Source organism: Cucurbita maxima, unplaced genomic scaffold (assembly GCF_002738345.1).
Source record: "Cucurbita maxima cultivar Rimu unplaced genomic scaffold, Cmax_1.0 Cma_Scf00029, whole genome shotgun sequence".
In the NCBI taxonomy this organism is placed as follows: Eukaryota; Viridiplantae; Streptophyta; class Magnoliopsida; order Cucurbitales; family Cucurbitaceae; genus Cucurbita; species Cucurbita maxima.
In genome coordinates this window covers 2,366,819-2,394,156 of record NW_019272045.1, presented here as the reverse complement: position 1 = coordinate 2,394,156, position 27,338 = coordinate 2,366,819, and the positions used below count along the sequence as shown (strand labels likewise).

The 27,338-nt window shown below is 38.2% G+C and overlaps 5 protein-coding genes and 1 pseudogene across 7 annotated transcripts; 5 read left to right on the top strand and 1 right to left on the bottom strand.

Annotated features, from left to right (window-relative positions):
* Positions 1-271: 271 nt before the first annotated feature.
* LOC111465616 lies at positions 272-3,647 on the top strand. Its single transcript, XM_023110085.1, has 8 exons — positions 272-423; positions 1,658-1,729; positions 1,840-1,963; positions 2,092-2,205; positions 2,345-2,543; positions 2,646-2,691; positions 2,808-2,883; positions 2,992-3,647. Exons 2-8 carry the CDS (start codon positions 1,673-1,675, stop codon positions 3,273-3,275), a joined length of 900 nt encoding a protein of 299 aa, XP_022965853.1. The 5' UTR covers positions 272-423; positions 1,658-1,672; the 3' UTR covers positions 3,276-3,647.
* A 1,632-nt stretch (positions 3,648-5,279) lies between these two features.
* Positions 5,280-11,154, top strand: LOC111465534 (monogalactosyldiacylglycerol synthase 2, chloroplastic-like). The gene is made up of 8 exons (XM_023109955.1): positions 5,280-5,938; positions 7,561-7,733; positions 8,663-8,824; positions 8,896-9,037; positions 9,139-9,363; positions 9,455-9,517; positions 10,537-10,611; positions 10,696-11,154. The coding sequence occupies exons 1-8, from the start codon at positions 5,675-5,677 to the stop codon at positions 10,954-10,956; spliced, it is 1,365 nt and encodes a 454-aa protein (XP_022965723.1). The 5' UTR covers positions 5,280-5,674; the 3' UTR covers positions 10,957-11,154.
* On the top strand, positions 9,525-10,530 carry LOC111465662. The gene is made up of 3 exons (XM_023110163.1): positions 9,525-9,900; positions 10,032-10,295; positions 10,404-10,530. Exons 1-3 carry the CDS (start codon positions 9,591-9,593, stop codon positions 10,466-10,468), a joined length of 639 nt encoding a protein of 212 aa, XP_022965931.1. The 5' UTR covers positions 9,525-9,590; the 3' UTR covers positions 10,469-10,530.
* Positions 11,155-11,893: 739 nt separating the features above from the next.
* LOC111465702 (actin-related protein 2/3 complex subunit 3) lies at positions 11,894-13,964 on the top strand. The gene is made up of 5 exons (XM_023110214.1): positions 11,894-12,029; positions 12,251-12,310; positions 12,436-12,544; positions 12,636-12,905; positions 13,586-13,964. The coding sequence occupies exons 2-5, from the start codon at positions 12,308-12,310 to the stop codon at positions 13,726-13,728; spliced, it is 525 nt and encodes a 174-aa protein (XP_022965982.1). The 5' UTR covers positions 11,894-12,029; positions 12,251-12,307; the 3' UTR covers positions 13,729-13,964.
* Positions 13,965-14,959: 995 nt separating this feature from the next.
* LOC111465438 (translocase of chloroplast 90, chloroplastic-like) lies at positions 14,960-20,628 on the top strand. 3 transcript variants are annotated; one of them, XM_023109815.1, is made up of 4 exons: positions 14,960-15,238; positions 16,411-16,636; positions 16,885-17,025; positions 17,977-20,628. In XM_023109815.1, the coding sequence occupies exons 3-4, from the start codon at positions 16,890-16,892 to the stop codon at positions 20,214-20,216; spliced, it is 2,376 nt and encodes a 791-aa protein (XP_022965583.1). In that variant the 5' UTR covers positions 14,960-15,238; positions 16,411-16,636; positions 16,885-16,889; the 3' UTR covers positions 20,217-20,628. The 3 variants fall into 3 exon arrangements, with proteins under 3 accessions (XP_022965583.1, XP_022965582.1, XP_022965584.1); XM_023109816.1 differs by lacking the exons at positions 14,960-15,238; positions 16,411-16,636 and adding exons at positions 15,665-15,740; positions 16,234-16,244 and having other exon boundaries at positions 16,853-17,025; XM_023109814.1 differs by lacking the exon at positions 16,411-16,636.
* A 469-nt stretch (positions 20,629-21,097) lies between these two features.
* On the bottom strand, positions 21,098-26,605 carry LOC111465740 (annotated as a pseudogene).
* Positions 26,606-27,338: the final 733 nt, after the last annotated feature.

Genomic DNA, 27,338 nt, shown 5'->3' with positions numbered 1-27,338 from the left:
AATTTTCATGTATTTTTTATTAAAAAAAATTAAAAGTATTAATAAATTTTTAAAAATTAACTGTATTTTTTTAAGATTAAAAGATGATTTTTAAACAAATTATTAATAATTATTTTCTTGTTAAAAAAATTTAAAGGGATCATCAAAACTTTTCAACTAAATTAATAAAATTATTTTTAAATTTTCAAAATAAATAAATACATATATAAATAAATAAATAAATAAATATATATATATATATATATTGAGACATATATAACAAAAACCGAGTACAAAAGGCGCGGAGAATTTTGCTTTCCGAATCTCACCCACCGGCCTCCACCGCTTCTCTCTCTGGAAACTACTCTCTGTTTCTCTTCAGGCATCAGGCGGCGACGGACAGTTCACAGTAGACCTGCGATTGTCTCGCCGCCTTCTCGTTCGGTATTGTATCACTTCTTTACCTTTCTTTTAATTTCAATGTCTTTGTCTTGTGGTATATTTATTGTTGGGAAAATAGCTGAATGTTCCAGTAATTTGTTTTTGTATTTTGAAATGGGAGAATCCGACGCTGTTCATTGCCCATCGAACGTTCTGCCATTGCATTTTTCATCTGTATTTGCAAATAAGCAAAAGGGTTTAGAGGGAAAAGTTTTGAACTATGGATACCCATCTGACAAAGATTTTGAAAATTATTGAAAATCAAAAGTTGTGAAATTAGTGAAATCAAAAGAGTTCGATACTTACTTGTGAAATTAATTTATGTGTGCTCGGAGCTGACTTAAACAATCACGGATGGTATATTTGCAAACTAGTCATTGTTGAGGATGGTTGGGAGGGAATCCACATCAGCTAATTAAGGGGATAATCATGGGTTTATAATTATGAGTAAGGAAAACATCTCTTCTATTGGTATGGGGCATTTTAGAGAAACCAAAAGTAAAATCATGAGAGCTTATGCTCAAAGTGGACAATATCATTACCATTGTGGAGGTTTGTGGTTCTTTACATGGTATTAGAGCCATGCCTTTAACTTAGTCATGTCAATAGAATTCTCAAATTTCAAACAAAGAAGTTGTAAGCCACGAAGATGTAGTCAAAAGTGACTCAAGAGTCGAACAAAGGGTGTATTTTGTTCGATGGCTCTAGATAAAGGGGTCGAGCTTCGATTAAGAGGAGGCTGTTTGAGGGCTTCATAGGCTTCCGGGGAGACTCTATGATGTATTTTTTTCAAGGGGACGATTGTTGAGAGTTGTTGGGAGGGAGTCTTGGCTAATTAAGGGGATGATCATGAGTTTATAAGTAAGGAATACATCTCCATTGATATGAGGCCTTTTGGGGAAACCAAAAGTAAAGCCATGAGAGCTTATGCTCAAAGTAGACAATATCATACCATTGTGGAGGTTCGTGGTTCCTAACCGTCATCCCACTTATATCTGGCTTATCCCACACTTATATTTGTTCACATGGTAGAAAGGATTGTTTTGTGTCAATGTTAATGTTATTTGAAAATTTCTATTTTTATTTATTATTTTTCCTGATAACTCATTCCTTGAAATGTGAAGGAAGTCGGAATTTATATTTTTCTGATGACATAGTTTGCCTATGGAAGGATTTTCCATTGCTGTACCCATTTTTTTTTCTACTATGCATTCATGTAATGCTTTTTCTCACTCAGATAATTGTGGATGCAATGGATCTTTCTCCATTCAGGCTTGATATCGATGAGCTGATCAATGAATATGCTGAGGTAGCTCTTAAGTACTTTGAAGTTATGGAGATTTCCTGTTTGTGCTAACTTGCATATTGAAAAGATGTTAGTTGTTTAAATGTATAACCCCTGAGAAGTTTGGTTTACAGGGGGGGTTTACATCTTTTGCGGATATGAAGAAAGTATGGATTGGAAGAAAATTCACTTACATATTTGAGGCTGCTCCTTTGAACTTGGCGTTCTTTATGCAATCAATGTATGCCCAAACAATCGGTAGGCTCTGGCGTAATAAGTTCGGTCATCCATACATTAATTTGTTGGCCATTGGCGATTTCTTCTAAATTATGATGAACAAAGCTCTTTACTTCAAAGATTATGGTATCTAATACTTCGTTTTGCAGGTCACATGGTCAGTACTGCTTCTTTGTCACACAGACTGGGTGGCCTTTATTGCCTTTACAGCCTTTACGAGACACAACCCTTTAAGCCCTCTTACAAAATCTACCTGTCTATTGGTATGATTTTTCGAAGTTCTTTGATAATTATCTATAGATATATGTAAGTTTTTCCTAGCTCTTTGTTTGGGTGGACGTCTCTTGATTTCATGTTTACCTTTTCTTCTTTGGTTATTTTACGACACTACCACGTTTATAGGAGAGTTAAAGAAACTGAAGGAACTTATTGTCGAGGCAAAAGAAAAGAACGTAAAAGTGGCGTCTGCTGTGGTGAAAAGAATGTTAGAAAAGAACATGTTCCTCTTTGGATCTGTGGACATGAATGAGAACTCTGCTTTGGAAACAGTGAATCAACTAACAGAATTGCAAAATGCCCGCATTCGAGTTGCCTATGATAAGTACGTTCGAGACACAAACGGTTGTCCTTTTTGTTCTAGATTTATACTGTTCATGCCATGATATCTTTACAGCATCCTTGATTTCTACTTTTGGATGTCTAGGCTGTTTGCTGATACCCCAATAGAAGATTATATCCATATGAACTTGGTAAGTGAAAAAATACCAAAACTTACCCGATTCGCCTTGTTTCTGAACCATTATACTCCAGTACCTGTTTAACTAGCATTATGAACTCTTCCATGTTATTATCAACTATTTATCAGGGGATGGAAGCTGGTTTGAATATATTGAAAAAGATGTCATCAGATTATTCAGAGGCAAAGAAAGTTGCATTATATGGTAACTTCGTTCATCCCAATCATATTTGATCTCTCTATTCTCTCATGATTTTTGTTTCTTACTAAACTTTACGCCCATGTTTCTCTATGTTCGTCTTGGTACCAAAAGAAGCGAGTGAGATAGTGGATGTCCAGGATATAAAGCACATATCAGAGGATGAGGGATTGATTGGAGATACAGTTGAAAAGATTGTGGAGGACTGGAACGTTCAACGAGGAGTCTTTTACGAACAAGTTGGACATGACCAACAGCTTGCTCTAGTCGAGGCACACGAAGAGCAAGAACATCACGCTGATGAAAATTTCGACATGGAACTTGAAAGAATGCTCACTGATGTTCAACAAGGTACAGAGTCCTCTCTAATTCTAACTCTGAAAGATGGGGGTTCTTGAATTGCCGTATCATTCCCTTGCCTGATCTTCTATAAACAGCTTTATGACGTTTAACTAGCTGAAAGAGAGAGATCCTTAAACCTGATTCATATCCAAAATCCACCCCCATGTAGTGTAAATAGCAACGTTCTACACCCTTTATGTTCAATGTGATCAATAGCTTTCCTTAGAAAATGTTGTCACTTGCTCGGGCTAGCTTTCCTTATTGATGGCTCCTTTAGCATATAACATCTTCCCAACAATGAGCTTCCCGACAATGAGGGTTGAAAAGTTCAGGTTCATTTTACCTATGGAAACTTGTCTCGAACATGGTAGGAAATCTTTGTTTAAGTGGAAAATGTGGAGAACGTGATGAAAGGTTTCTCTCAACAATCAGAGTTGAAAATGTTTCATGTTTATTATTAGAGATGTTCATTTTACCTATGGATACCTGCCTCGGATGAGGTAGGAAATCACTGATTCAGTGCAAAATGTGGAAGGATGTGATGCTAGATAAGTAGGACGGAGATTATATTTCCTGACCTTGCTTCGACCTCATCCAAATCTCGAGGCAGGAAATCTATATTCGAGTGAAAAATGTGGAGGATGTGATGAAAGGTTTCTCGCGACAATTAAGATTGAAAAGGTTTCATGTTTATTGCTAGAGACGCTCATTTTACCTATGGAAACTTGCCTCGAACGAGGTAGGAATTCTATATTTAAGTGAAAAATGTGAAAGATGTGATGAAAGGTTTCTCTCCTAGCTAAGCCGGGTTGGGAACAGAGATTATATTCCCTGACCTTACACGATACGCCCTACCTTATGTTTTCACTTTTGAAATATTATTAGATTTATTTAATATCTATACATCAAAACACCTCAGACCTTAAGTAATTAGGAGACACAAATGAATAAAATGAGCTATCATGTTGGTCCACAATGCCACTTGCTCATAACATCATTTTCTTTATTAACCTCACATAAAGTTTTATTGGGACCCATATTATATCAATCATTTGTAAATTTTGCTAATATGCCCTCGTATTTTTGTTATATTTTTTTTTTATCCCTTTGGGTCTCTATCGATACTATTACAAATAGTATACACGATATCAATTATTAGCAACTTTTGCTCGTATTTTTATTATATTTCTTGTTGGTCCTTCTTATATTTAATACATATTTTTATAATTAGTTAATAATAGTAAATGATATGAATATCTAAAAAGGAATATTCTTAAAAATCACTATTAAATATTGACAAATGCATTAAAAAATACTTCGTGTTAACCAATAAATTAATTAGTGGTGTATTATATTTTAACGTCCACCACATACTTGAAATGCAAAAATAATTTGGCCCCCATGTTCTTCTTTTTTTTTTTTTCTTTTTTTTTAATAAAAAAAGATTGGATTTATTAAAATTTCAAACAATATATTTAAAACAAATCAATTATCAATATTTTCATTTTTTTTAATTATACTTCATTTATATATTAATACGATCTTATATCCTTTTCGTTGATTTGGTTAACCATATAAAATTTAATGAAAAATTAAAAAAAAAAAAAGTTGAATCCAAAATTTTGAAGTGATATATTTTGTAATTCTTTAAAAATTTAGGGTATATTTCAAAAGTTTATAGTATTTTTTAAATAAATTATTCCTTGCCTTCAAAAAAAATTAAGTATTTTTTATTTTTAAATTAAGAATGATATTAAAAGTTTTAAAAGTTCAATCATATTTAATACGATACATGCTTGTGATCTTGACATTGTTCATGACAATCTTTAGGGAACTCATGCCTCATTTCTATTCTTCGTTCGTTTTGGAGTTTGGGAGTTTGGTCGAAGATTAGGTGGATTATCTTTTGATTTTGCTAACCAAACATACAACTCGTGCTTGCATGCTAACTTGCTTCGGCTCGATGAGCCGCTAATACTAGACCAAGGTTGTGTGTGTGTGTGTATATACAGGTATATATATATACAACTAAAAGAATATCCAAAACCCAAGGAGGGGATGATGCCAAATGCGGTGTGTTAAAAATGGCGCCGGATTCAAGTTACCGTTCATGAAGCAGAAGAAGATTCGGATCTTCCTCAACGAACATTCTCATTCTCAAAGCAAAATAGGAATCTCATGTGCATATTTCAATGGCGCCATTCTCTGCCAACTCACACAACTTCATTTCCTTCTCAACACCCACTAATCAAAATTCCCTCTCAACCGATCCCTCTTTTTCTCTCTAATTTCCCTCGATTTACAGCGTTTAATTTCAGGGTCTTGCGCTCAATACCCTCTCCTCCATCATTCTCTTCCCCTTTTCCCGCCTTCTCCGCCATTCACAGCGGCCGGAGTTAAGTGGGTCTCGTTTTGACTTCTCTGATTCTGTTTATTTTTTGGTGGATTGTTGGTTATGTCTGTCGTTACGCCCAGGTCTGTTACAGAGAAGGTGTTTCAGAGGGTGGGAGGGCATTATCAAAGTAGTACGCATAGGATCTGTGGGAATGAGTTTAAAGAGGAGGATTATGATGATGATGGGACTTTGGAAATGGTTCAGATTGGAGCCGAGAGGACCAAGAATGTTCTTATTTTGATGAGTGATACAGGCGGTGGCCATAGAGCCTCTGCGGAGGCCATTCGAGATGCGTTTCGGATTGAATTTGGCGATGAGTATCAGGTGAGTTTTTCTTTTCTGGGTTTTGAGTTTTTTTCTTATTTACATGTTGATTCATGTTCTTTTGTTACTTAAATGATTTTCTCTTTTGGGTTTTGAGATTTTTGCTACTTACATTTTGTTTCATGTTCTTTTGTGATCTTCATCTCTGGTTAATCGTGCGATTTGTTGGTTATTTGCTGAAATTCTTGTGGAATTTTTCTTGTGTATCAAGTTACTTGAATGATTTTCTCTTCTGGGTTTTGAGTTTCTTTTTTCCTGATTTACATTTTGCTTCATACGTTGTGGATTGTTCGAGGACTCTAGAGAAGGAGTCGAGACTCGATTAAGGGGAGGCTGTTCGAGGGTTCCATAGGTCCTCTATAGGGTACTTTGTTCGAGGGGAGAGTAGTTGAGGATTGTTGGAAGGGAGTCCTACATTGGCTAATTTAGGGAATGATCATGGGTATATAAGTAAGGAATACATCTCCATTGGTATGAGACCTTTTAGGGAGCCCAAAGCAAAGCCATGAGAGCTTATGCTCAAAGTGGACAATATCGTACCATTGTGGAGATCCGTGATTCTTAACATGGTATCAGAGTCATGCTCTTAACTTATCCATGTTAATAGAATCCTCAAGTGTCGAACAAAAGGTGTTTTTTATTTGAGGTCTCCAGAAAAGGAGTAGAGTCTCAATTAAGGGGAGACTGTTTAAGGGTTCCATAGGTCTCAGGGGAGGCTCTATGGTGTACTTTGATCGAGGGGAGGATTGTTGAAGATTATTGGGAGAGAGTCCCACATTGGCTAATTTAGAAAATGATCATGGGTTTATAAGCAAGGAATACATCTCCATTGGTATGAGGTTTTTTGGGGAAGCTCAAAGCAAAGCTACGAGAGCTTATTCTCAAAGTGGACAATAGCATACCATTATGGAGGTCGTGATTCTTAACATGGTATCAGAGCCATGTCCTTAGCCATGTGAATAGAATCCTCAAATGTCAAACAAAGAAGTTGGGACCCTCAAATGTGTAGTCAAAAGTGACTCAAGCGTCGAACAAAAGGTGTACTTTGTTCAAGGACTCTAGAGAAGGAGTCGAGCCTCGATCAAGTGGAGACTCTATGGGGTACTTTGTTCGAGGGGAGGATCGTTGAGGATTGTTAGGAGGGAGTCGTCCCACGTTGGCTAATTAAGTAAATGGTCATGGGTTTATAAGTAAAGAATACGTTCTTATTGCTATGAGGCCTTTTGGCAAAACCATGAGAGTTTTTTTCAGCATTCGTTTGTTCTTGTGGAGAGTCGTGATTCCTAACACCATGTTCGTTCAGCCTCGTTTAATCATTTAATCATGAGATTTGTTGATTATTTGCTGAAAATCTTGCTGAAAACGATCAGATTCGGCTTGTAAGTTACCTCTCTGTTTCTCTTTTAGCCTCTCCTTTACGTGGAAGTCTTGTAAACGTGCCATTTTATGCTTGTTCTTAAGATATCTTTGTGTATGCGTAAAGATCTTGCAATTTTAGGCTTCTATCTGTCAAAATTTGTTGTGTGAATCTTCTTGTAAGCGATTTCTTGCTTAACATTGTGCACAAGTCATCTATATTGTAAGAGAAGAATGCTAGCTCAAATCTCTTGTTCATTTTCCAGATATTCGTAAAGGATGTTTGGAAAGAGTATACGGGTTGGCCTTTGAATGACATGGAGAGATCTTACAAGTTCATGGTAAAGCATGTTCAGCTATGGAAGGTTGCATTTCATAGTACCTCTCCTCGGTGGATTCATTCAGTCTATCTTGCTGCCATTGCCGCTTACTATGCAAAGTATATATAACAATCTTTTCAATATGTTCTTAGCTCTACTCTCTGTTGTTAGTTATTATCATATTTGAATGTCCAAGTGAGCCATGGTTTGCCTCATGATAGCTTATGCTCAAAGTGGACGATATCATACCATTGTGGAGAATCGTGGATTCTAATAAGATATTAGAGTCATGCTCTTAACTTAGCCATGTCAATAGAAACCTCAAGTGTCGATTGACGAAGTTGTGAGCCTCGAAGGTGTAGTCTAAAGTGACTAAAGTGTCGAACATAGGGTGTACTTTGTTTGAGGGCTCCAGAGAAAGGAGTCGAGCCTCAATTAAGGGGAGGTTGTTCGAGGGCTCTATAGGTCTTAGGGGAGGCTCTATGATGTACTTTGTTCCTGGGGAGGATTGTTGAGGATATTGAAAGGAATACATCTCTATTGGTATGAGGCCTTTTGGGGAAACCAAAAGCAAAACCATGAGAGCTTATGCTCAAAGTGACAGTATCATACCATTATGGAGAGTCGTGGTTTCTAATATGGTATTAGAGGCATGCCCTTAACTTAGCCATGTCAATAGAAACTTCAAGTGTTAGACTAAAAAAGTTGTGAGCCTCGAAGGTGTAGTCAAAAGTGACTCAAGTATCGAACAAAATGTGTACTTTGTTCGAGGGCTACAGAGAAAGGAGTCGAGCCTCGATTAATGGGAGGCTGTTCGAGGGGAGGATTGTTGAGGATTATTGAAAGAAGTAGTCCCACGTTGGCTAAGTAAGGAACACATCTGCATTGGGATAAAGTTTTTCGGGAAAACCAAAAGCAAAGCCATGAGAGTTTATGCTCAAAATGAACGATATCATACCATTGTAAAGAGTCGTGATTTCTAATAAAGGATAAAAAGAAATATCCAAACGTTCTTACATTGTTCGTTGTTTTTCTTGTTTGTTTGAAGGGAGGTGGAGGCTGGTCTAATGGAGTACAAGCCAGATATTATCATCAGTGTTCATCCACTGATGCAACACATTCCTTTATGGGTTCTAAAATGGCAAGGCCTTCAAAAAAAAGTGGTGTTTGTCACAGTCATAACAGACTTAAACACCTGCCATCCAACATGGTTAGTTTACTTATTCTCTGCTGATCTTTTAGCTTCTATCTTATCTAACATTACAAACACTATAAATCCAGGTTTCATCCCGGCGTAAACCGATGCTACTGCCCATCAGAGGCAGTAGCCAAGAGAGCCTTGCTCGACGACATCGAAGAGTCTCGAGTTCGTGTCTACGGCCTACCTATCAGGCCATCCTTTGCTCGAGCGGTACTCCAGAAGGTAGATCTTTACATTTTAGTACATCACAACCATGTAATTATGTTTGAAGGAGGTCTGATTGTGTTCGTGGCGGTTTTCGATGCGATTTTTCGCTCACATAGGATGAACTAAGGGAAGAACTTGAAATGGATCCAGAGTTACCAGCAGTGCTGCTAATGGGAGGAGGTGAAGGGATGGGTCCTGTAAAGAAAACAGCAAAAGCTCTTGCTGAGTCCCTTTATGATAAGGACAACGAGAAGGCTATTGGGCAAATTGTTATTATTTGTGGAAGAAACCAAACTTTGGCCTCTTCTCTTGAAGCCTTTGAATGGAAGATCCCTGTTAAGGTCAGTTGTAGCCATTCTTGGAGGGCTTTTTTTCCCCTAAAAGCTTCGCTTATTGGCATTCATTTCAGCTTCTTTTCTTCCTGTTTTGCAGGTGAGAGGCTTTGAAAAACAGATGGAGAAATGGATGGGAGCTTGTGACTGTATAATAACAAAAGTACGTCTTTGCTGCATTTCTTGATATTCCCTCATAAATCTTTTGTTTAGGATAAAATTCCAAATACGATAATATGATTCGGGATTTTACTGCCGTTGGATATTGTTTAGTGATATCAGGCGGTGCAGTTAAATACTGTTTAGTGATATCAAGCGGTGGAGTTAGATATTGTTTAGTGATATCTTGCGGCACAGTTAGATACTATTTAGTGATATATGGCGGTGCAATTACATACTGTTTAGTGATATCAGGAGGTGCAGTAAGATACTGTTTAGTGATATCATGCGGTGCAGTTAGATATTGTTTAGTGATATCATGCGGTGCAGTTAGATACTGTTTAGTGATATCAGGCGGTGCAGTTAGATACTGTTTAGTGATATCAGGTGGTGCAGTTAGATACTGTTTAGTGATATCAGGCGGTGCAGTTAGATACTGTTTAGTGATATCAGGCGGTGTAGTTAGATACTGTTTAGTGATATCAGGCAGTGTACTTAGAACCGTTTAGTGATATCAGGCGGTGCAGTTAGATATTGTTTAGTGATATCTGGCGGTGAAGTTAGATATTGTCTAGTGATATTTGGCGGTGCAGTTAGATACTGTTTAGTGATATCAGGGGGGGCAGTTAGATACTGTCTAGTGATATTTGGCGGTGAAGTTAGATATTGTCTAGTGATATTTGGCGGTGCAGTTAGATACTGTTTAGTGATATTAGGGGGGGCAGTTAGATACTGTCTAGTGATATTTGGCGGTGAAGTTAGATATTGTCTAGTGATATTAGGTGTTGCAGTTAGATATGTTAGGTATTGTTTAGTGATATCAGGCGGCGCAGTTAGATATTGTTTAGTGATATCAGGCGGCACAGTTAGATATTGTTTAGTGATATCAGGCGGTGCAGTTAGATACTGTTTGGTGATATCAGGCCGTATGAAAATGTCTATAAACAAAACTTGATATTGAATCATAGTGATGGACAAACCATTGGGATACTTGATCATGTTAAACTAAACTTTTGTTCACAGGCCGGACCCGGTACAATTGCGGAAGCTTTGATTCGAGGGCTTCCGATCATTCTAAATGATTACATTCCCGGGCAAGTAAGTGACGAAACTCGACATTTGCATCCAGCTTTAGACTAGAGTTTTCATAACGAACTCATTAAAAAAACCTTGTCCCCATAGGAAAAAGGGAATGTTCCATATGTGGTTGACAATGGAGCTGGAGTGTTTACTAGAAGTCCTAAAGAAACAGCCGCCATTGTTGCACAATGGTTCAGCACAAAAACAGAAGAACTTCACACAATGTCACAAAATGCTCTCAAACTAGCACAACCTGAGGCCGTTTTCGACATTGTCAGGGACATTCATGAGCTTGCTTGCCAACGAGGTCCAATGGCGAACATCCCGTACATGTTAACCTCGTCATTTACAGACCTAATTTAAATGGTTTCGTCGTCAACGTATCTACCATTGTCAAAGTTTATTATCCTAGAATTGCCATGTACAGATAGCCTCCTTATATATTGTGCCAATTTGTTTAATGGATGCTACCATGATTTCCAACTTGTAAAAGAAAAAAAATGAAAGAAAGTTTATTTAGGGCTTTGTGAAAGTTGTTCATGTTTCCAATGTTCTTGGATAGTCTATGAGAAATTTTGATGCCTAAAGTTCGTGACGTTTTTGGAGTAGTACTGAGCTAAAACTAGAATTGGTCGTGTAATGCTCCCGATAGTAATAGTGCTAAGTTGCTTTAATCCTAGTGTTCGGGGCTGCACATGGGGTGTTTCCCCTTTCAATAGGCGACATGTACGGCTAAAAATAGTTATGCTTAGGTTTATAGCATGTCGATCAGTTTTGACAATGCTCGGGGCTGCACATGGGGTCTTTCCCCTTTCAATAGGCGACATGTACGACTAAAAATAGTTATGCTTGGATTTATAGCATGTCGGTCAGTTTTGTTTTGAGTTGAAGGTAAGAATTCTTTCTTCAATAAATGGTCGGACCTCGAGTCTTTCCCCGAGGGAAAGATTTAGGGTTTTCTTAAATTCTTTTCTATAATTTTTATAAATATTTCACAAGTAGAAATAGTTTTTATAAATTTATTTACTAAAATATAAATAATTAGAAGTTAATAAAATTTTGGGACCAAGTTAAAAAATAACAATAATTGAAAATTATTATATTTTTCCAAAAAAGAAAAAAAATAAAGTTCCTAAATTGCAAACCGGCCCTTTCTCCATCTATGTTTGCTTGAGGAGTGCTCTATTTTTATATTTTTCAGAAAACGCCCCTACTTTTCTTATTTTTTACGAAAACATCCCCTAAATTTTAACATTATTTCCTTTTTCACCCCTCCTCGCAAATATTGACAGAGTAAAATGGAAAGAAGAAGACGGTGACGGAAATACCAGAGACGAAAACCTTTTCTCCGATCCCCAGCGTTAGGTTCAGCGCTGCCTCTGAAATTCCCGGCGGCTATTTCGGTTCCGATCCGCTCATTGGAACATAACTCTCCGGTAAGTCTCATCGGATCTTAATTAGTCGATTTACTGTTGCGAAGTGAGAGTCGATCGAATTGCGGATTTCGCTATTGGAAATTCTATCATCTGGCTTTGAATGAATCAGAATTTGTTTGGTTGGATTGATATTTATAGTTCATTGCTAAATTATCTGTTGGAACTCGAATTGTTCTTTAGACGTTTAAGATATCGATCTTATTTTCCTGCGATCTTTGCAGTTGGGAAGAATTCGGAGTTCGGATTGAAGGTTAAGACGTTGAATATTGAGATAAATTATGGTGAGGTTTCAATTGTTAAAAGTTTAACTCACTATGTAGTTGTTGTAGCATGGGGAAGGGTTAGATTGAGAAGGCCATTAGGAGAAAACTTGTTTGTATTTTTGATCCCATTGATTTCATGTCAGGTTCACCACTCTAGCTTTGTAGATGAGGAAGGAATAAGCAAGGCTTGTGGATGCCCCTTACTTCCTTTGAAAAGTCATATAAAGGGTCCTGCTCCAGTTTCAGATCAAGGTTTACACGAACTCAATGGATTATTTTGTTTGTTTCATCTCGTCTTCTTATATGTTTCGTACTGAAACTCATCTTGGTTGGAAATTCACAGATAAGACTGATATTGTTGATGAAGCAATTACATTCTTTCGTGCCAATGTTTTCTTTAGAAATTTTGACATCAAGAGTCCTGCTGATAAGCTTCTCATCTATTTGACATTCTACATCAATGTGGCTTTGAAGAGGCTTGAAGGTTGCAGAACTTTGGCTGTGGGAACTAAGGCAATAATTAACTTGGGCTTGGAGAATGTTCCCGTGCCTGGAGAGTTGGGCTTTCCCTTTCCTGGACTCTTCCCCATCCCTCAATCTAATGAGGAAGCAGGTGAAGCTCGATTTTAGTTTTTGCTTAACTGTTCGATATCTGTAATGCCTTTATTTGTCAACTAGAAATGCTTACATATGAAGAATCTTCACTTCCCTATGGTCACCACTAGCTCTGATTGACGGTAAGAACCCACGTTGGTTGAAAAGGGGAACGAAACATTCCTTATAAGGGTGTGGAAACCTCTCTCTAGTAGATGCGTTTTAAAATCTTGAGGTGAAGCCCAGAAGGGAAATCCCAAAGAGGACAATATCTACTAGTAGTAGACTTAGGCTGTTACAAATGGTATTAGGGCCAGACATCGGGCGATGTGTCAGCGAGGACGATGGGCCTCTAAGGGGGTGGATTGTGAGATCCCATATCAGTTAGAATGGAAAATGAAACATTCCTTATAATAGTGTAGAAGTCTCTCCCTAGTAGATGCGTTTTAAAACCTTGAGGGGAAGCCCGGAATGGAAAGTCCAAAGAGGACAATATCTGCTAGCAGTGAGTTTGGGTTGTTACATTGATGCATTCAGATTAGGTCGATCCTTTTTCTGTATTTCGCACAAATTAAGTAGTACTACATTCTTTTCCCAAATGATGGAGATATTATGAGTTAATTTTGTGTGAAAAAAGCCAGTAAACTCCTTAAGATCAACAATTTCATAAGCTTCAAATATGGCTACCTTTATATGCAGAGCTATTCAGGAATTATTTGAGGCAAATAAGAGAAGAAACAAGTGGGAGACTCTTGAGTGTTGCCTATAGAGCCAATGGGACTCCAAATAAATGGTGGCTAGCATTTGCAAAGAGGAAGTTTATGAACATCATCATTCCTTGACCAATTTGCTTCCAAGATTATTGATGTAAACACATGCACCGCATGGACTTCTATGATCATGTGGTTTCTACTGCCCCTTCAGGAGTTAGTTTGTAATGTACTGAGTCTGAATGTTATTTTAGTTTATGCTAATGCATGTCAGTATAAATTCTGTCATTTCACAAGTTTTGTACATTAATCACACCACTCCATCTTGTTCAGAAGGAATAGTTCCTTTCCATGGTTCTCATTGAATTAAATACTCAATTCTTTGCAGGTGATAGGTGATTTGTTCGATTTCATCTAAGCCCATAGCGGTTGGATCACAGTGTGCACACTGTAATAACCTAGGTCCACCGCTAGTAGATATTGTATGAAACATTCTTTATAAGGGTGTGGAAACCTTTCCCTAGCAGATGTTCGAGAGAAAGCTCAAAAAAGAACACCCAAAAAAGACAGTATCTACTAGCGGTGAGCTTGTGCTGTTATACCAACCATCATTTTAGGTCAATGGTTGTATTTAAGCTTTTTGTTTTTGATATGTAATAGTTTTGTTCTTTAGAACTCATACACAATAGAATAACTTATCGAGCAGATGTTATTAAAGTAAGACCGTATTTAATAGCTTTGTTAATATTATAGTTTATCTCTACTAGTATTCTCAGCAAGAAATGTAATTTTTGTCAAATTAACACAGAAATGCCTTTTGGTTTGATCTTACGTCCTAACTTATTCTCCATGGACTAATCTCATGGATGAACCCTTATATTTTCAAAGCATTAGATTCTCACACTACTCAAGTCGACATTCTCGCTAAGACGTAACGCCCCCCTACATATGCATTTTTGTATCACTTAATTAAACCCCACTCTTAAAAGTTGAACCAAACCTACTTTCCAACTTTTAAAATATTTATATATTTCAAACTTACTAAATTTGTCATTTCATATTTAGAAAATCTTAATAATCACAAAATTCAATTTATTTATTTATTATTATTAATTTTTTTTTTTTTTTTTTGTCACAAGTGAGAAATGGATGCAATTATGGCATTGACCTCTCTCCTTCCACCACGCGTCCATTCCTTACCCTTTCGCAAATCTATCAGATACAGCCAGAAACATCTCAGTAACATGCACTCGTACCCTCTAGTCCGTTAGATCCAAAAACTATCTAAATTATCATGGTCCTTACCGTAGGTAATTATTTACCACGTTGTTCTCTCTTGTGCTTCGGGTTTCATTTCAGTTTCCAAAGTGTATTTCTGTCTTATCCCTGTTCTCCCGCCTTAGCCATCGATTTTTTTTTGGCTTGTCATCGTTCTCACCGTACAACTCAATCGCAACCGGAACTGTATTCGGCCGGAGTTTTGATGGTAGGTTTCCGGTGGGGAGTTCTGTAATTGGGATGAGACTGTAATCTTGGTACAATTTTCGCCTTGGTTCTTGGAGAAGTGGAGCTGATGCTATCTCTTCGTCGAGGATTTGTTTGATTGAGTTCGGGTTGACTTCTGGGAGGTTTCTTATTTGAGGTGAGAATTTATCTCTTCCTTTAACCACGTAGCTGAAATTTTGTTCTCGTTTTCGTTTCCATGCGTTCAATGGAGAATTTTTCTGGGTGGATTGAATTTAATCTAGTGGAAGTGGATTTAGGTTGCTTTTTAGGTGATGGTTTATGGTGTTGTATGAGCTTGGAAGCGCCAATAGAGGGTCGAGAAAGATGATCGAATGAGGATTTGTAGTGATGGTTTGAGAATTGCATGCATATGGGAAAATGCCGAGTTGTCTCCGCTGAGTTTTTCTTGGTGTCGTCTTGCCTAATGATGTCTTGGATTATTATGTTGGATTTTGCTTGATAGATCACAAGATTTTTAGGATTGAAGTTGAGGATGTATGTGAGGGGAAAATGCTTGTCTATTGGAGGGAAGCGAATACGATTTGTATTCGGTCTATTTGGATTGGATTTTCTTTAGTGTGTTTAGTAGATCTTGTGAACTCTATCTCGTTCATTTCTTAGTTGTCGTAGGAAATTTTGTTTTGATTATTTCTATGGGAAATTGGAAGCTATGGAAAATGGTGGATGTAGTTTTGAACTTGATTGAAGAAAATATGTAAGGTCCGGGCCTTTGCGAAGGACTTGATATTAATTCAAGGTGGATGTAGTTTTGAACTTGTTATTGGGGATGAGGTGGGGCAATAATCTTTATGTGTCCAATATTTGGTGTAGAGGACTTTTGTTGGGACTACATGGTAGTCATTACTGGGGAAAGGTTCGAAGTGGAATATAGTCCACGGAACTCTAGCTATGATTATTTTTTCATCTTCTGATGACATGGTCTCTTGTTTTCTGGTAGATGAAGGGGAAATGTTGCAAAATTTCTAGGAGGTATTGAATTTGAGAACCTTGGTAGACATCCTTACAGGTTGGATTAGTTGCCCTTCGTTGATTAAATAAAAAGATACTCGAGTGCCACCCCAAACAAACAAAAAAAAAAAAAAAAAGGAAAGAAGGAAAGAATCCTTGGAGGATATTAGAAAAAAACACTCTAGCTTGTAAGAAACTAAAAGTTATCATAATTACAAAAAGGGGGGAGCTAAATAGCTACAATTTGAGACCAAGATTCTAATCTCTTCCAATAACGTATCAACCAGCTCTCCTGGCTATGAAAAATTCCTTGATTTTGTTTCTTCCACTGTGTTTTAGCAAAGAATAGTAGCGTCATTGCTAGGAGAAGGAGATACCACAAGAAAGTTGCTCTGTATTGTGTTGTCAGTGGTGTTGTGAATGATCTTGCCAGTGACTCAGCAGCCAATTTTCTCTAGAACTACTGTCACAATAAGAGCATTCAGTAATAACAATAAGGGGATCGAGTAATTTCTGAGAACATGCTTGAAGTACAAGAATGGAATCATTGTCAAGTTTGGCCTAGGTAAACATCCTTTCAACTTCCAATTCATTCTCAATGTTGTATGACAATGGGGTCTTGCCCTCGTCTGACATCCTTACCATGTGAACCAAGCCATTTTAAGTAAATAGATTTATAATATTTTTCTTCCCATTTGGTGTACTTGGGGGGTATGATCAGGTGATAAATCACATGAACCATGGTGTTTTCAGCTACTGTAGCCAATTTGGAAGTTCAAGCATTTTTGTTCATAACTTTTTTATATTTCGCAGGCAGAATGAAGGGGGTTAGAGACTGGTTATTTTCTCAATTAGTATCCAAGTCAGTGGTTTCATCTAGACCATTACTGGGGAGTGACAGTTTCTTTGGTGAGGAAAATGTAGAACTCATGGATGAAGACCAAGATGATGGAGGTACGTGTCTGAATCGATGAATGTTTGTTTTTGTTTTAGATTCAAAATTTTCTGCCTCTGCTGATGGCATGGATTTTAAGAAAATTTATAGCTTGTTTGGATTACTTATCTTCCCCCTTGATGAAGAAATTCAAGAATATTTGGTCTTATGCTATTAGGCCTATCCTTGTGGGAATGTGGATTTAGGTTAATTGTTGGTCTCTTCATGCCTTCTTTACCCCTAATTTTGTAACTCTTTGTTGCTTGTGTTTTTGCGAATTGGGATTCCTTTCTATAGCCCCCTTGGGTTGTTGGGTGGATTGCTGATCCCAACCCCCACCTGTTTTGTATTCTTTGTTGATTATGAATTCATTTTGTTCTTAAAAAAGTAATATTATCTCCTCGAGAAAGTATTTATATTTCTTCTTTTTCAATACTTTTCTTCATGTGATTTTTTTCTTCCTGCCTGATTTGGTTATTATTTGTATTTCATTAACTTGTTAGTTTATTAACTCTTTATGTTCCTCATCTGTAAAGATTCAAGAAACATATATATCTTCTGGTATCTCTTATTCTTGTACCCCATGCCTCGTTGGAGTCTGAATTATTGGTGGTGTATTGGCTTCATTGCTATTATTTGTGGCTAGATGTAGGCAGATACCGAGCATTTTGCACTTTTTTTAATGTCCAAGTTCATGTCTTTCTTTCAAAACCTTAATGTTCTTCTATGTCAACCAATTTGTTCCGATGACTAGTCACAGGTTAGAAATATAATGTTGATGGGGCTTTTGGTCACCGATCGGAGAAAATGGTTTTACAGAAGACTTCTTCTTTACTTTTAAAGCTGCTTAGTATCTCTTGCTTGAGCTACAGTCTACTGTACAAGAATGTAAACTTGTTTTATAAACCTTTTCTGTTTTTTTTTCTTTTTCGAACTTCTCAAATTATATAACAGAATATTATCTTCTGTAGTTGTACAAGCAACCACTATTGTAACACCCAGTGCCCCTCATACATCAGACTCTGGTGAGAATTTGGAGAACCAAGATGATTTGTTACTGGAACAGGTTCCTAGTGGAAATTCACCCCAATCTCAACATAGCTCTAACAGGGGAAAGATGGATGTCTTGACAAAGCTTGAGGACCTCCAAGTTCAGTTCTTTCGACTTCTACAGAGAATCGGCCAGACACAAAACAATTTGTTAGTGGAAAAGGTTCTGTACCGAATACATCTAGCCACTTTGATACAGGTAGGGGAATCAGATCTCATAAGAGTAAACCTTGGAAGGAGTAAAGCCAGCGCTAAAGCAGCTGAACAAGAAGCAGCTGGGATACCAGAATCAAACTTCACATTTAGAATACTTGTACTGGGAAACACCGGAGTTGGAAAGAGTGCTACAATAAACTCCCTCTTTGATCAAGCAAAAACTGACACTGATGCATTTCAACCAGCAACTGGTCGTATTCAGGAGATTGTGGGAACAATCAATGGGATTAAAGTATCCATCATTGATACCCCTGGTTTTTCACAATGTTCCTCAGGAAATATGAAGAGAAATAAGCAAATTATGTTTTCTGTGAAGAGATATATAAGAAAATCACCACCAGATATTGTTTTGTACTTTGAGCGCCTTGACGTCATAAATAAGAATCATACTGATTACCTTCTGATGAAGCAAATAAGTGAGGTCTTTGGTTCTGCAATTTGGTTCAACACCATCCTGGTCTTGACTCATTGTTCCTCTGCTCTTCCGGAAGGACCTGATGGATATCCTGTCTCCTTTGAATCATATGTGGCCCATTCCTCAGAGATTTTGCAGCAAAATATTCACCAGGCATTGTCTGACCCTAGACTTGAAAATCCCGTCCTTTTGGTTGAAAACCACCCTCACTGTAAGAAAAATATTATGGGGGAAAAAGTCCTTCCAAATGGACAGGTCTGGAGATCACATTTTTTGTTGTTGTGTATTTGTACCAAAGTTTTGGGCAGCATTAATGCCCTTTTGAAATTTCAAAATTGCATTGAGCTAGGGCCATTGGCTAATACCCGGCTGCCTTCACTTCCCCACTTACTCTCATCTATTTTACGGCCCCGAGGTATGTCAAGTCCATCAGGTGTGGACTATGACATTGAAGCTATTCTACTCAGTGACATTGAAGAAGATGAGTATGATGATCTACCTTCTATTCGCATTTTAACGAAATCCCAATTTGAGAAATTGTCGAACTCACAGAAAAAGGAATACTTAGATGAGCTGGATTACAGGGAGACTCTATATTTAAAGAAACAGTTAAGAGAAGAGTATCGAAGGAGGAAGGAGGTCAAACTTTTAAATGATAGAGATTTGGTAGACAATGATAATAATGGTGATTTGCAGGCAATGCCGGAAGCAGAGGCTGTTCTTCTCCCAGATATGGCCGTTCCATCCAGTTTTGACTCAGATTGTTTTGTTCACAGATATCGTTGCATTGCAGTCAACGATCAGTGGATTGTGAGACCTGTTCTTGACCCACAAGGATGGGATCATGACGTTGGCTTTGATGGGATAAATTTGGAAACAGCCATGGAGATGAACAAAAATGTTTTTACCTCAGTCACTGGACAGGTGAGCAAGGATAAACAGGTATTCAACATTCAGTCTGAGTGTGCTGCTTCTTACATAGATTCACGGGGATCATCTTACACTTTAGGTCTAGATGTTCAATCTGCTGGTACAGATAGGATGTACACTGTTCATAGCAATGCTAAGCTGGGTAGCATTAAGCACAACATTCCTGGAATTGGGGTTTCTTTGACATCTATCAAGAGAAATTGCTATTATGGGGCCAAGCTTGAAGATACCATATCTGTAGGCAAGAGAGTAAAGTTTGTAGCCAGTGGTGGTCGTATTGAAGGAGCGGGACAAATGGTGTACGGTGGGAGCATAGAAGCTACTTTAAGGGGTAGAGACTACCCTGTAAGGAATGACCATCTCAGTCTAACAATGACAGTCCTCTCTTTTGATAAGGAAACGATCCTGGGTGGTAACGTAGAGTCTGAGTTTCGGCTTAGCCGAAGCATGAGAGTGTCAGTTAATGCCAACTTAAATACACGTAAAATGGGTCAGATCTGCATAAAAGCTAGTAGTTGTGAGCATTTGCAGATTGCTTTGATTTCAGCTTATACAGTCTTGAGAGCCCTTCTGCGTAGAAAGGAAATCGAAACATTGTAGTTTCCAATGATCTATGCCATTCTGAACTCAAAGCTGAGACTTGTCTGCAATTTTGAACTGAAATCGGTTGTTTTAAGTTCCAAGAGAACCAATATGAGATGTTTTAAAAGGCTACACCAATATGAGATGTTTTAAAAGGCTACACTTGATGAATTTTCCTTCTGTCTCTACTCCATCGCTTTTCCAGAGAAGTACATTGCTGATTGCAAGCAGACAGGTTTTATTGTCGATGTTGGCCAAGGGGTTTGAATACTTGGGGAAGAGTTGAGTTGATAATTGTACAGCGATAGATAAGGTTAGTTTTTATTCTTAAACTTCCTGAATAATCTCCAATTTTTGTATTTATTGAACTCAGTTCCTTTTAGCTATATTGAAACTTGAATCTGAATTTTATTTTATTTTTTAGGCTCAATGACATATAGGGTGAGAATTTCTATTTTTGACCTCAAAAGTATAATGTCTTAAGAATGATAAACTTTGGTAGTTCTATAGATATATTGAAAACCTGAATGTATATTTCTTTTTCTTGTGAGGTGAGAATTTGAACCTTTAAGATTTCTTAGTCGTAGATAATGTCTTTAACTATTTGAATTCTGCAAGCTTAGTTAGAACTTGAATCTGAACTTTGACTCAAATGCAGAAAAGGAGATGAATCACATTGTAGGTTGGATTTTTTACATAGCCCAAATTAATCAAAGCAATTATTTGCGTGTTTATTTTGGTCTTTAAATTTAAAATATTAACTTTCAAATTTTGTACCCAACAAGATCTTTTTAAAAGTGGATAAAATAAGATCTGATCCAAAACTTGGCATATTTAATCAGCTAAAAGAAATGTTCTTGAGGTTGCAAATAGAAGACACACAAAAACATTCAGAGTTTGCTGCCAAGAAGGCTTCCTTTCAGATTCTAGTCGCTTCAAAATAGCCTAGATACCAATATGCCCAGAAAGAAGAAAAATAGAAAGTTAAAAGGAATTTAAAGTATTGGGCATTACTTTCATCTGCTTGTAATTCCCTCTCTTCACTACTGACGAACAATTATATACAATTTTCATGCGTTTCTCTCACAGATAGAGACGTGAGACTCATTGTTCAACTGATCTGCTCAGAGAAGTAGGTATTGTACATCCTCAACTTACTGGTTTACAGTTCTGGGAATTGCTTAGGAATCACGGTAGATAGGCTGTGGCATCCATTTGAGGTGTAGATTTAACCGCCCTGACTTGGCTCCATCGAGTTCAAACGATTCCTTGTATTCCCCTTCTAATATTACTCTTGTAAGTGTCAAAATGCATCTGCCCATATAATCCTAATTGATCCAAGAAATCAATGTTAGTGAAGGGGAAGTTGCAACAAGTTCTGAGTTGTATAATCTTTAGTGATTGTTGCAATGGTTAGACTGAGATCACAACAACATGAAGTAGAGGTGCTAAAACAAGTTAAAAGATTAAGACATGCTAAATATAATGGTCCGGGCCCACCGCTAGTAGATATTGTCCTCTTTGAGCTTTCCCTTTCAAGCTTCCCCTCAAGGATTTTAAAACGTGTCTGCTAGGAAAAGGTTTTCACACCCTTATAAAGGATGTTTCGTTCTCCTTCCCAACCAATGTGGGGTCTAATACTAAAAGATTCTGTATATGTTCGGTGAAGCCAGTCACAACTATATTTTAGCTTGAATGAGACAAAAAAGATGGACAGTATTAATAAAACGGTGCTTCACCTTTCCAAAAGTGTCGTGATCCCAAACTTCAGCTATAAGCATGTCATGTAGTCCATCTTCAACAACAAAGTCAAAAGTCTGATTCCATATGGGATTTAAGCTCTCATTCACAACCTGAAATATGAAACTAAAGATCACAGAGGGAGAAGGAAAGGGCAAACAGGGATAGTTTTAGATCATAATTTCGGGTATCGGAGTTTTACCCTTGTTTTGTTCTTCATTTCTGATTTTTTCATGGTGAATACAACATATGGGTCAGACTTTCCTACAAGATCTGTTGCAGGCAAGTCTTCTGCAGATATCACAGTCACGGAAAGTACTCCTCTAATAATAACCCCTTTCCTCTTCTGTGTGACAGCTTGTCCGTTTTCGGTAGCTTCCGTTCCATTTGGCTGACTCTTGAGTACACTCTCCAAGGAAGTCATTGAAAAATCAGAGGCAAATGGATTTGTAAAGCCTCTTTCCATACCGAAAGGACAGTATAGAAGCTCCAAGTGCACCTAATGAACACATTTAACAGAAAACCACAAAAGGAATGCACTATCATATATGGGAAGTCTTCTTAGCAGAATCATGGGATTGCTTTAGATCACTATGAACTACTCAGGAATGTATCTGGGAAGACAATATGTCGAAAATCTTAATGGAGGTATGAACATCAAAAATGTTGAACGTGGATAGTACGAGAAAGATTTAGTATAGAGGTATGAACATCAAGAATGTTGAACGTGGATAGTACGAGAAAGATTTAGTATAGAGGTATGAACATCAAGAATGTTGAACGTGGATAGTACGAGAAAGATTTACTATAATGAGGATGAGCATGGACTCGAACAGACACTGTTCATACATATTGTAACGGCCTAAGCCCACCACTAGCAGATATTGTTCTCTTTGGGCTTTCCTTTTCAAGCTTTCCCTTAAGGTTTTTAAAACATGTCTGCAAGGGAGAGGTTTCCACGCTCTTATAAAGTATGTTTTGTTCTCCTCCCCAACCGATGTGGGATCTCACAATCTACCCCCCTTCGGGACCTAGCATCCTCATTAGCACTCGTTCCCTTCTCCAATCGATGTGGAACCTCCAATCCACCCCCCTTCGGGGCCCAGCATCCTTACTGGCACACTGCCTCGTGTCCACCCCCTTTGGGGCTTAGGCTTAGCCTCCTTGCTGGCACATCTCTTGGTGTCTAGCTCTGATGTCACTTGTAATAGCTCAAGCCCACCGCTCGTAGATATTGTCCTCTTTAGCCTTTTCCTTTCGGCTTCCCCACAAGGTTTTTAAAAATGCATATGCTAGGGAGAGGTTTCCACACCCTTATAAAGAATGTTTCGTTCTCCTTTCCAACCGATGTGGGGTCTCACACATATAAATCATATAAATGGAATTTGACACCAATAAGCAAAATGTTCATTAAAGGTGTTGTTACCTGCCCCCTGTTTTTATTATCTCTATGAACTTCCAGATCCTTAACCAGCTTCAACCACACATCCTTCACCCTACCCAGTTGAAGCTCGCTTAATCGTATCTGAGCACATTGTATAAGCTCAGAAGCCTGAAGTCCTTCATCGTCATAAACTTTCACGACCAAATGTTGTGTCAATTCATCTTCAACAACAAACTCAAAGTGCTCATTCCAAACTGGATTCAAATCATTGTTCTACAAAAGAAACAATAGAAATTTATAGTATATCCAAAAGACGAAAGAGAGAACGAAGTTAAGAGAAGTAAGATAAACTCACAATTATTTTGCTGGTCTTCATTCAGTCACGTAGAGGCCGAATGTAATAGAATTAAAGTTGACTGAAACAATTAAATAATTAAAGTTGACCATCAAGCTCATAAGTGTAGTAAACAAAGGCCACAAGACAACATGGCTAGCTCGTTCAGTTCCCATTCATACCTGTAATCTCCAGGCAAGATAGGGACAACTTTTCTAACAGGCCATGTAATAGAATCTTCTACAGCATCTCGAATTGTTCCCTGTGTTCATATATAAGCCCTATAGTTAGAACAGTGATTCGGTGAATATAATGACAATTAATGATCACACCTCAAGTGCACTGTAAAGCCCAGGTATTGCTGAGATGTCCCCAACAATAACTTTGAGTGTAAAGTCCAGCTTTTTCTGTTAAGATATTAGCTCTTGTCAATAAGGAAGTTTCCCTCGAGTATGAGTGGGAATTTATGGGATACCTTTTGCCGCAAAGAAAAACAAACTGCCCCAAATCATGGGAATTCTTCAACCAGAGGCTTGAATATCAACCTGAAAACGCCTGTGAATCCAATGTTTTTTACCTGAACAAAGTAGTGCACGAGGAAAATCAATGAGTTTTTGTAACAGTCCAAGTATGGGCCTATTATTAGCCAATATTGTCCTCTTTGGGTTTTTAAGATTTTTAAAAATGTGTCTGCTAGGGAGCGGTTTTCATACCCTTATAAAGAATGATTCATTCCTCTCTCCAACCGAAGTAGGATCTCACCATCCATCCCCCTTCGAGGCCCAACGTCCTCGTTGACACTTGTTCCCTTCTCCAATCAATGTAGGACCTCCCAAAATGCCCCCCTTCGAGGTCCAGCGTCCTTACTGGCACATAATCTGGTGTTTGGCTCTAATACCATTTGTAACAGGCCAAGCCCACCGCTAGCAATTATTGTCCTTTTTGGACTTTTCCTTTCGAGCTTTCTCCCAAAGTTATACATATACAGACAGAATTTGGTATGATTAACTATGACATACTTTCCCGAACGAACGTAACCAAATTTTTTGCAAAGGGTGAGAGAACGAGTCACTTCGACGATAATGGAAGTTGAAGTTGATCAGTTCATACCTGCACTGGTAGTGCAACGCCTAGTCTAGTCTTTATATCAAGTATTATACTTTGATTGCCATCCCATTGCATTTCCAACTCCATGGTGATACCATCAGTTCCCCCATCTTCAATTATAGAAATTCCTGTCAAGTAGAATAAGACAGTTAGAACTTCAGATAAGGTTTACAGACTACAAATTCATCAATCTCCATCTTGAACAAACCTGTGAATTGAGGAGCCACAGTGCCAAGAGTGAACCTCGAAAACTTGAGTGATGACAGTATGATAGGTCTGTATTGTTCAAGAACAGGCTCTACCGAAGATCTTATCAGATCAGAAGCTGCCTGTCACACAAAATCAACCAAACAAGCAAGAGATCAACGGTAACAGCCAAGCCCACCGCTAATAGATATTGTCCGCTTTGGTCCGTTACGTATAGCCGTCAGCCTTACGGTTTTTAAACGCGTCTACTAGGGAGATGTTTTTACACCCTCATAAAGAATGTTTTGTTCCCCCCTCCAATCGATATAGGATCTCACAATCTCGCAGGCACACCACTCGATGTTTGGCTCTGATACCATTTGTAACAGTCCAAGCCCATCGCCCAAGCCCACTATTAGTAGATATTATCCGCTTTGGCTTGTTACGTATCGCCGTTAGCCTCACAGTTTCAAAACGCATCTATTAGGGAGATATTTCTACACTTATAAAGAACGCTTTGTTCCTCCTCCAACCGATGTGAGATCTTATAATCTCGCAGGCACACCGCCCAGTGGCTGGCTTTTATACTATTTGTAACAGTCGAAACCCACTGCCCAAGCCTACTGTTAGTAGATATTGTCCACTTTGGCCCGTTACATATTGCCGTTAGCCTCACGGTTTTAAAAAACGCGTCTACTAGGGAGATGTTTCTACACCCTTATAAATAATGTTTTGTTCATCTCTCCGACCTATGTGGGATCTCACAATCTCGCTAGCATACCGTCCAGTGTCTGGCTCTGATACCATTTGTAATAGCCCAAACTCTCCATTTTGGCCTGTTACATATCGTAGTTGACCTCACAATTAGTGAGAGGTTTCCACGCCATTATAAACAATACTTCGTTTCCTCTCCGACCGACGTGGGATGTCACGTCAACACACCAAGAACAGACAATTAAAAGTAAAACCCGACAAAAACAAACAATCTACCTCATTAACATATGGCCAAATCTTGGTAAGATGGTGATTGAGCCAAGTCAGCTGCAAAAATGGGGAAACAGAACCAATGTTAATCCACCATGAACATGAAAACTAAATAGCTTCATGCACAAGTGAAACATACAAGGAAAAGTAAGAAGAAAACTCAACTTTTGGCTCTGGGAAAAGACGACCCAAGAGGGATAATACTGAGGAGGCAAGATCTTTCTCGAATCTTCCACTGTCATTCTGGCAAAAGCAGCGATTGTAGCAGCAAGATCAGCCCGTCGCCTCGACCGGACATTCTCGGACTTCACAAAGCTGACGATGAGACCTAACCCGACAAACACACCGAACACAAAACCTAGCACAAACGCCATTAGAGCTACTTTTTGCGAGCTTCAGTGGATTTAGGAACAAAAACCTTAATGGGGTCTAAGAGAAGATGAAAGAACAAAACCCATAAAAGAACACATTGAATACAGATGGAAAGAGAGAATTGAAGAGGTGGGAAGAACAGTGTGAGTGGATTTTTGCGCTGTAATTGACGTGTCGTGGATGAACTCGAGCTGAAAATGGACGAATGAGTTGCTAATCAGTGTACTTTTTTCTGAATGTCGCTATTCCGGTTGAGTTGCCGACACGACAACGTCGGGCTTGGATCTTTCTGTCTCAAATGGTTGGCCTTTATCAACAAGAACACAACAAATATCAATGAATTTTAAAAGGGTATGAAAGAAATGAAATAAAAAGTGCTTACTTTTTGAGATAGTGACCTGAAGAGAAATAAATTATGATACATGACTATGTGGCCATCATAGAATTGGTGATGAATGTGTAGTGTAGGAGGTAAGAGTTTAGCAAGTGATATTCATTTAACCTGGTTGCACTCGTGGGACTCGGTTATATTTTCCATCTTCATTCCCACTCAATTCTTCGACCCACCCCGTCTTCCACCCGCTTTAAATAGAGATTTCTTAAGTTTCATATATTTATCTTCTAAGTTTCAATTGGTTTAATGTTTTTGATATTTGGATTACTTTTCTTTTGTGCTAATTCGACTCATATATTGTGATATCCCACATTGATGGGGGAGGAGAACGAAACACCTTTTATAAGGGTGTGGAAACCTTCCCCTAGCATACGCGTTTTAAAGCTTTGAGGGGAAGCCCGAAAAGAAAAGCCAAAAGAGGACAATATATGTTAGCGGTGGAATTGAGCCGTTACAAATGATATCAGAGCCAAACTCTGGACTATGTGCCCGTGTGGAGGTTGTTCCCCGAAGGGGGTAGACACGAGGCACATTGGGCCCCGAAGAGGATGGATTTGGTGGGGTCCCACCTCAATTGGAGAAATGACGATGAGCCTTGAAGATGGTGAATTGTGATATCCCACATTGGTTGGGAAGGAG

Coding starts and splice junctions, on each gene's coding strand:
- LOC111465616 (XM_023110085.1), top strand. CDS start 1,673: ATGGATCTTTCTCCATTCAGGCTTGATATCGATGAGCTGATCAATGAA. Junction 1,730..1,839: donor TGATCAATGAATATGCTGAG/GTAGCTCTTAAG, acceptor TTTGGTTTACAG/GGGGGGTTTACATCTTTTGC. Junction 2,544..2,645: donor ATTCGAGTTGCCTATGATAA/GTACGTTCGAGA, acceptor TTGGATGTCTAG/GCTGTTTGCTGATACCCCAA.
- LOC111465438 (XM_023109814.1), top strand. CDS start 16,890: ATGAAGGGGGTTAGAGACTGGTTATTTTCTCAATTAGTATCCAAGTCA. Junction 17,026..17,976: donor TGAAGACCAAGATGATGGAG/GTACGTGTCTGA, acceptor TATCTTCTGTAG/TTGTACAAGCAACCACTATT.
- LOC111465702 (XM_023110214.1), top strand. Junction 12,545..12,635: donor TGCTCCAGTTTCAGATCAAG/GTTTACACGAAC, acceptor GGAAATTCACAG/ATAAGACTGATATTGTTGAT. Junction 12,906..13,585: donor TCAATCTAATGAGGAAGCAG/GTGAAGCTCGAT, acceptor CTTTATATGCAG/AGCTATTCAGGAATTATTTG.
- LOC111465534 (XM_023109955.1), top strand. CDS start 5,675: ATGTCTGTCGTTACGCCCAGGTCTGTTACAGAGAAGGTGTTTCAGAGG. Junction 5,939..7,560: donor AATTTGGCGATGAGTATCAG/GTGAGTTTTTCT, acceptor TTCATTTTCCAG/ATATTCGTAAAGGATGTTTG. Junction 9,038..9,138: donor CTCGAGCGGTACTCCAGAAG/GTAGATCTTTAC, acceptor TCGCTCACATAG/GATGAACTAAGGGAAGAACT.
- LOC111465662 (XM_023110163.1), top strand. CDS start 9,591: ATGATTCGGGATTTTACTGCCGTTGGATATTGTTTAGTGATATCAGGC. Junction 9,901..10,031: donor ATACTGTTTAGTGATATCAG/GTGGTGCAGTTA, acceptor TAGTGATATCAG/GCGGTGCAGTTAGATATTGT. Junction 10,296..10,403: donor ATATTGTCTAGTGATATTAG/GTGTTGCAGTTA, acceptor TAGTGATATCAG/GCGGTGCAGTTAGATACTGT.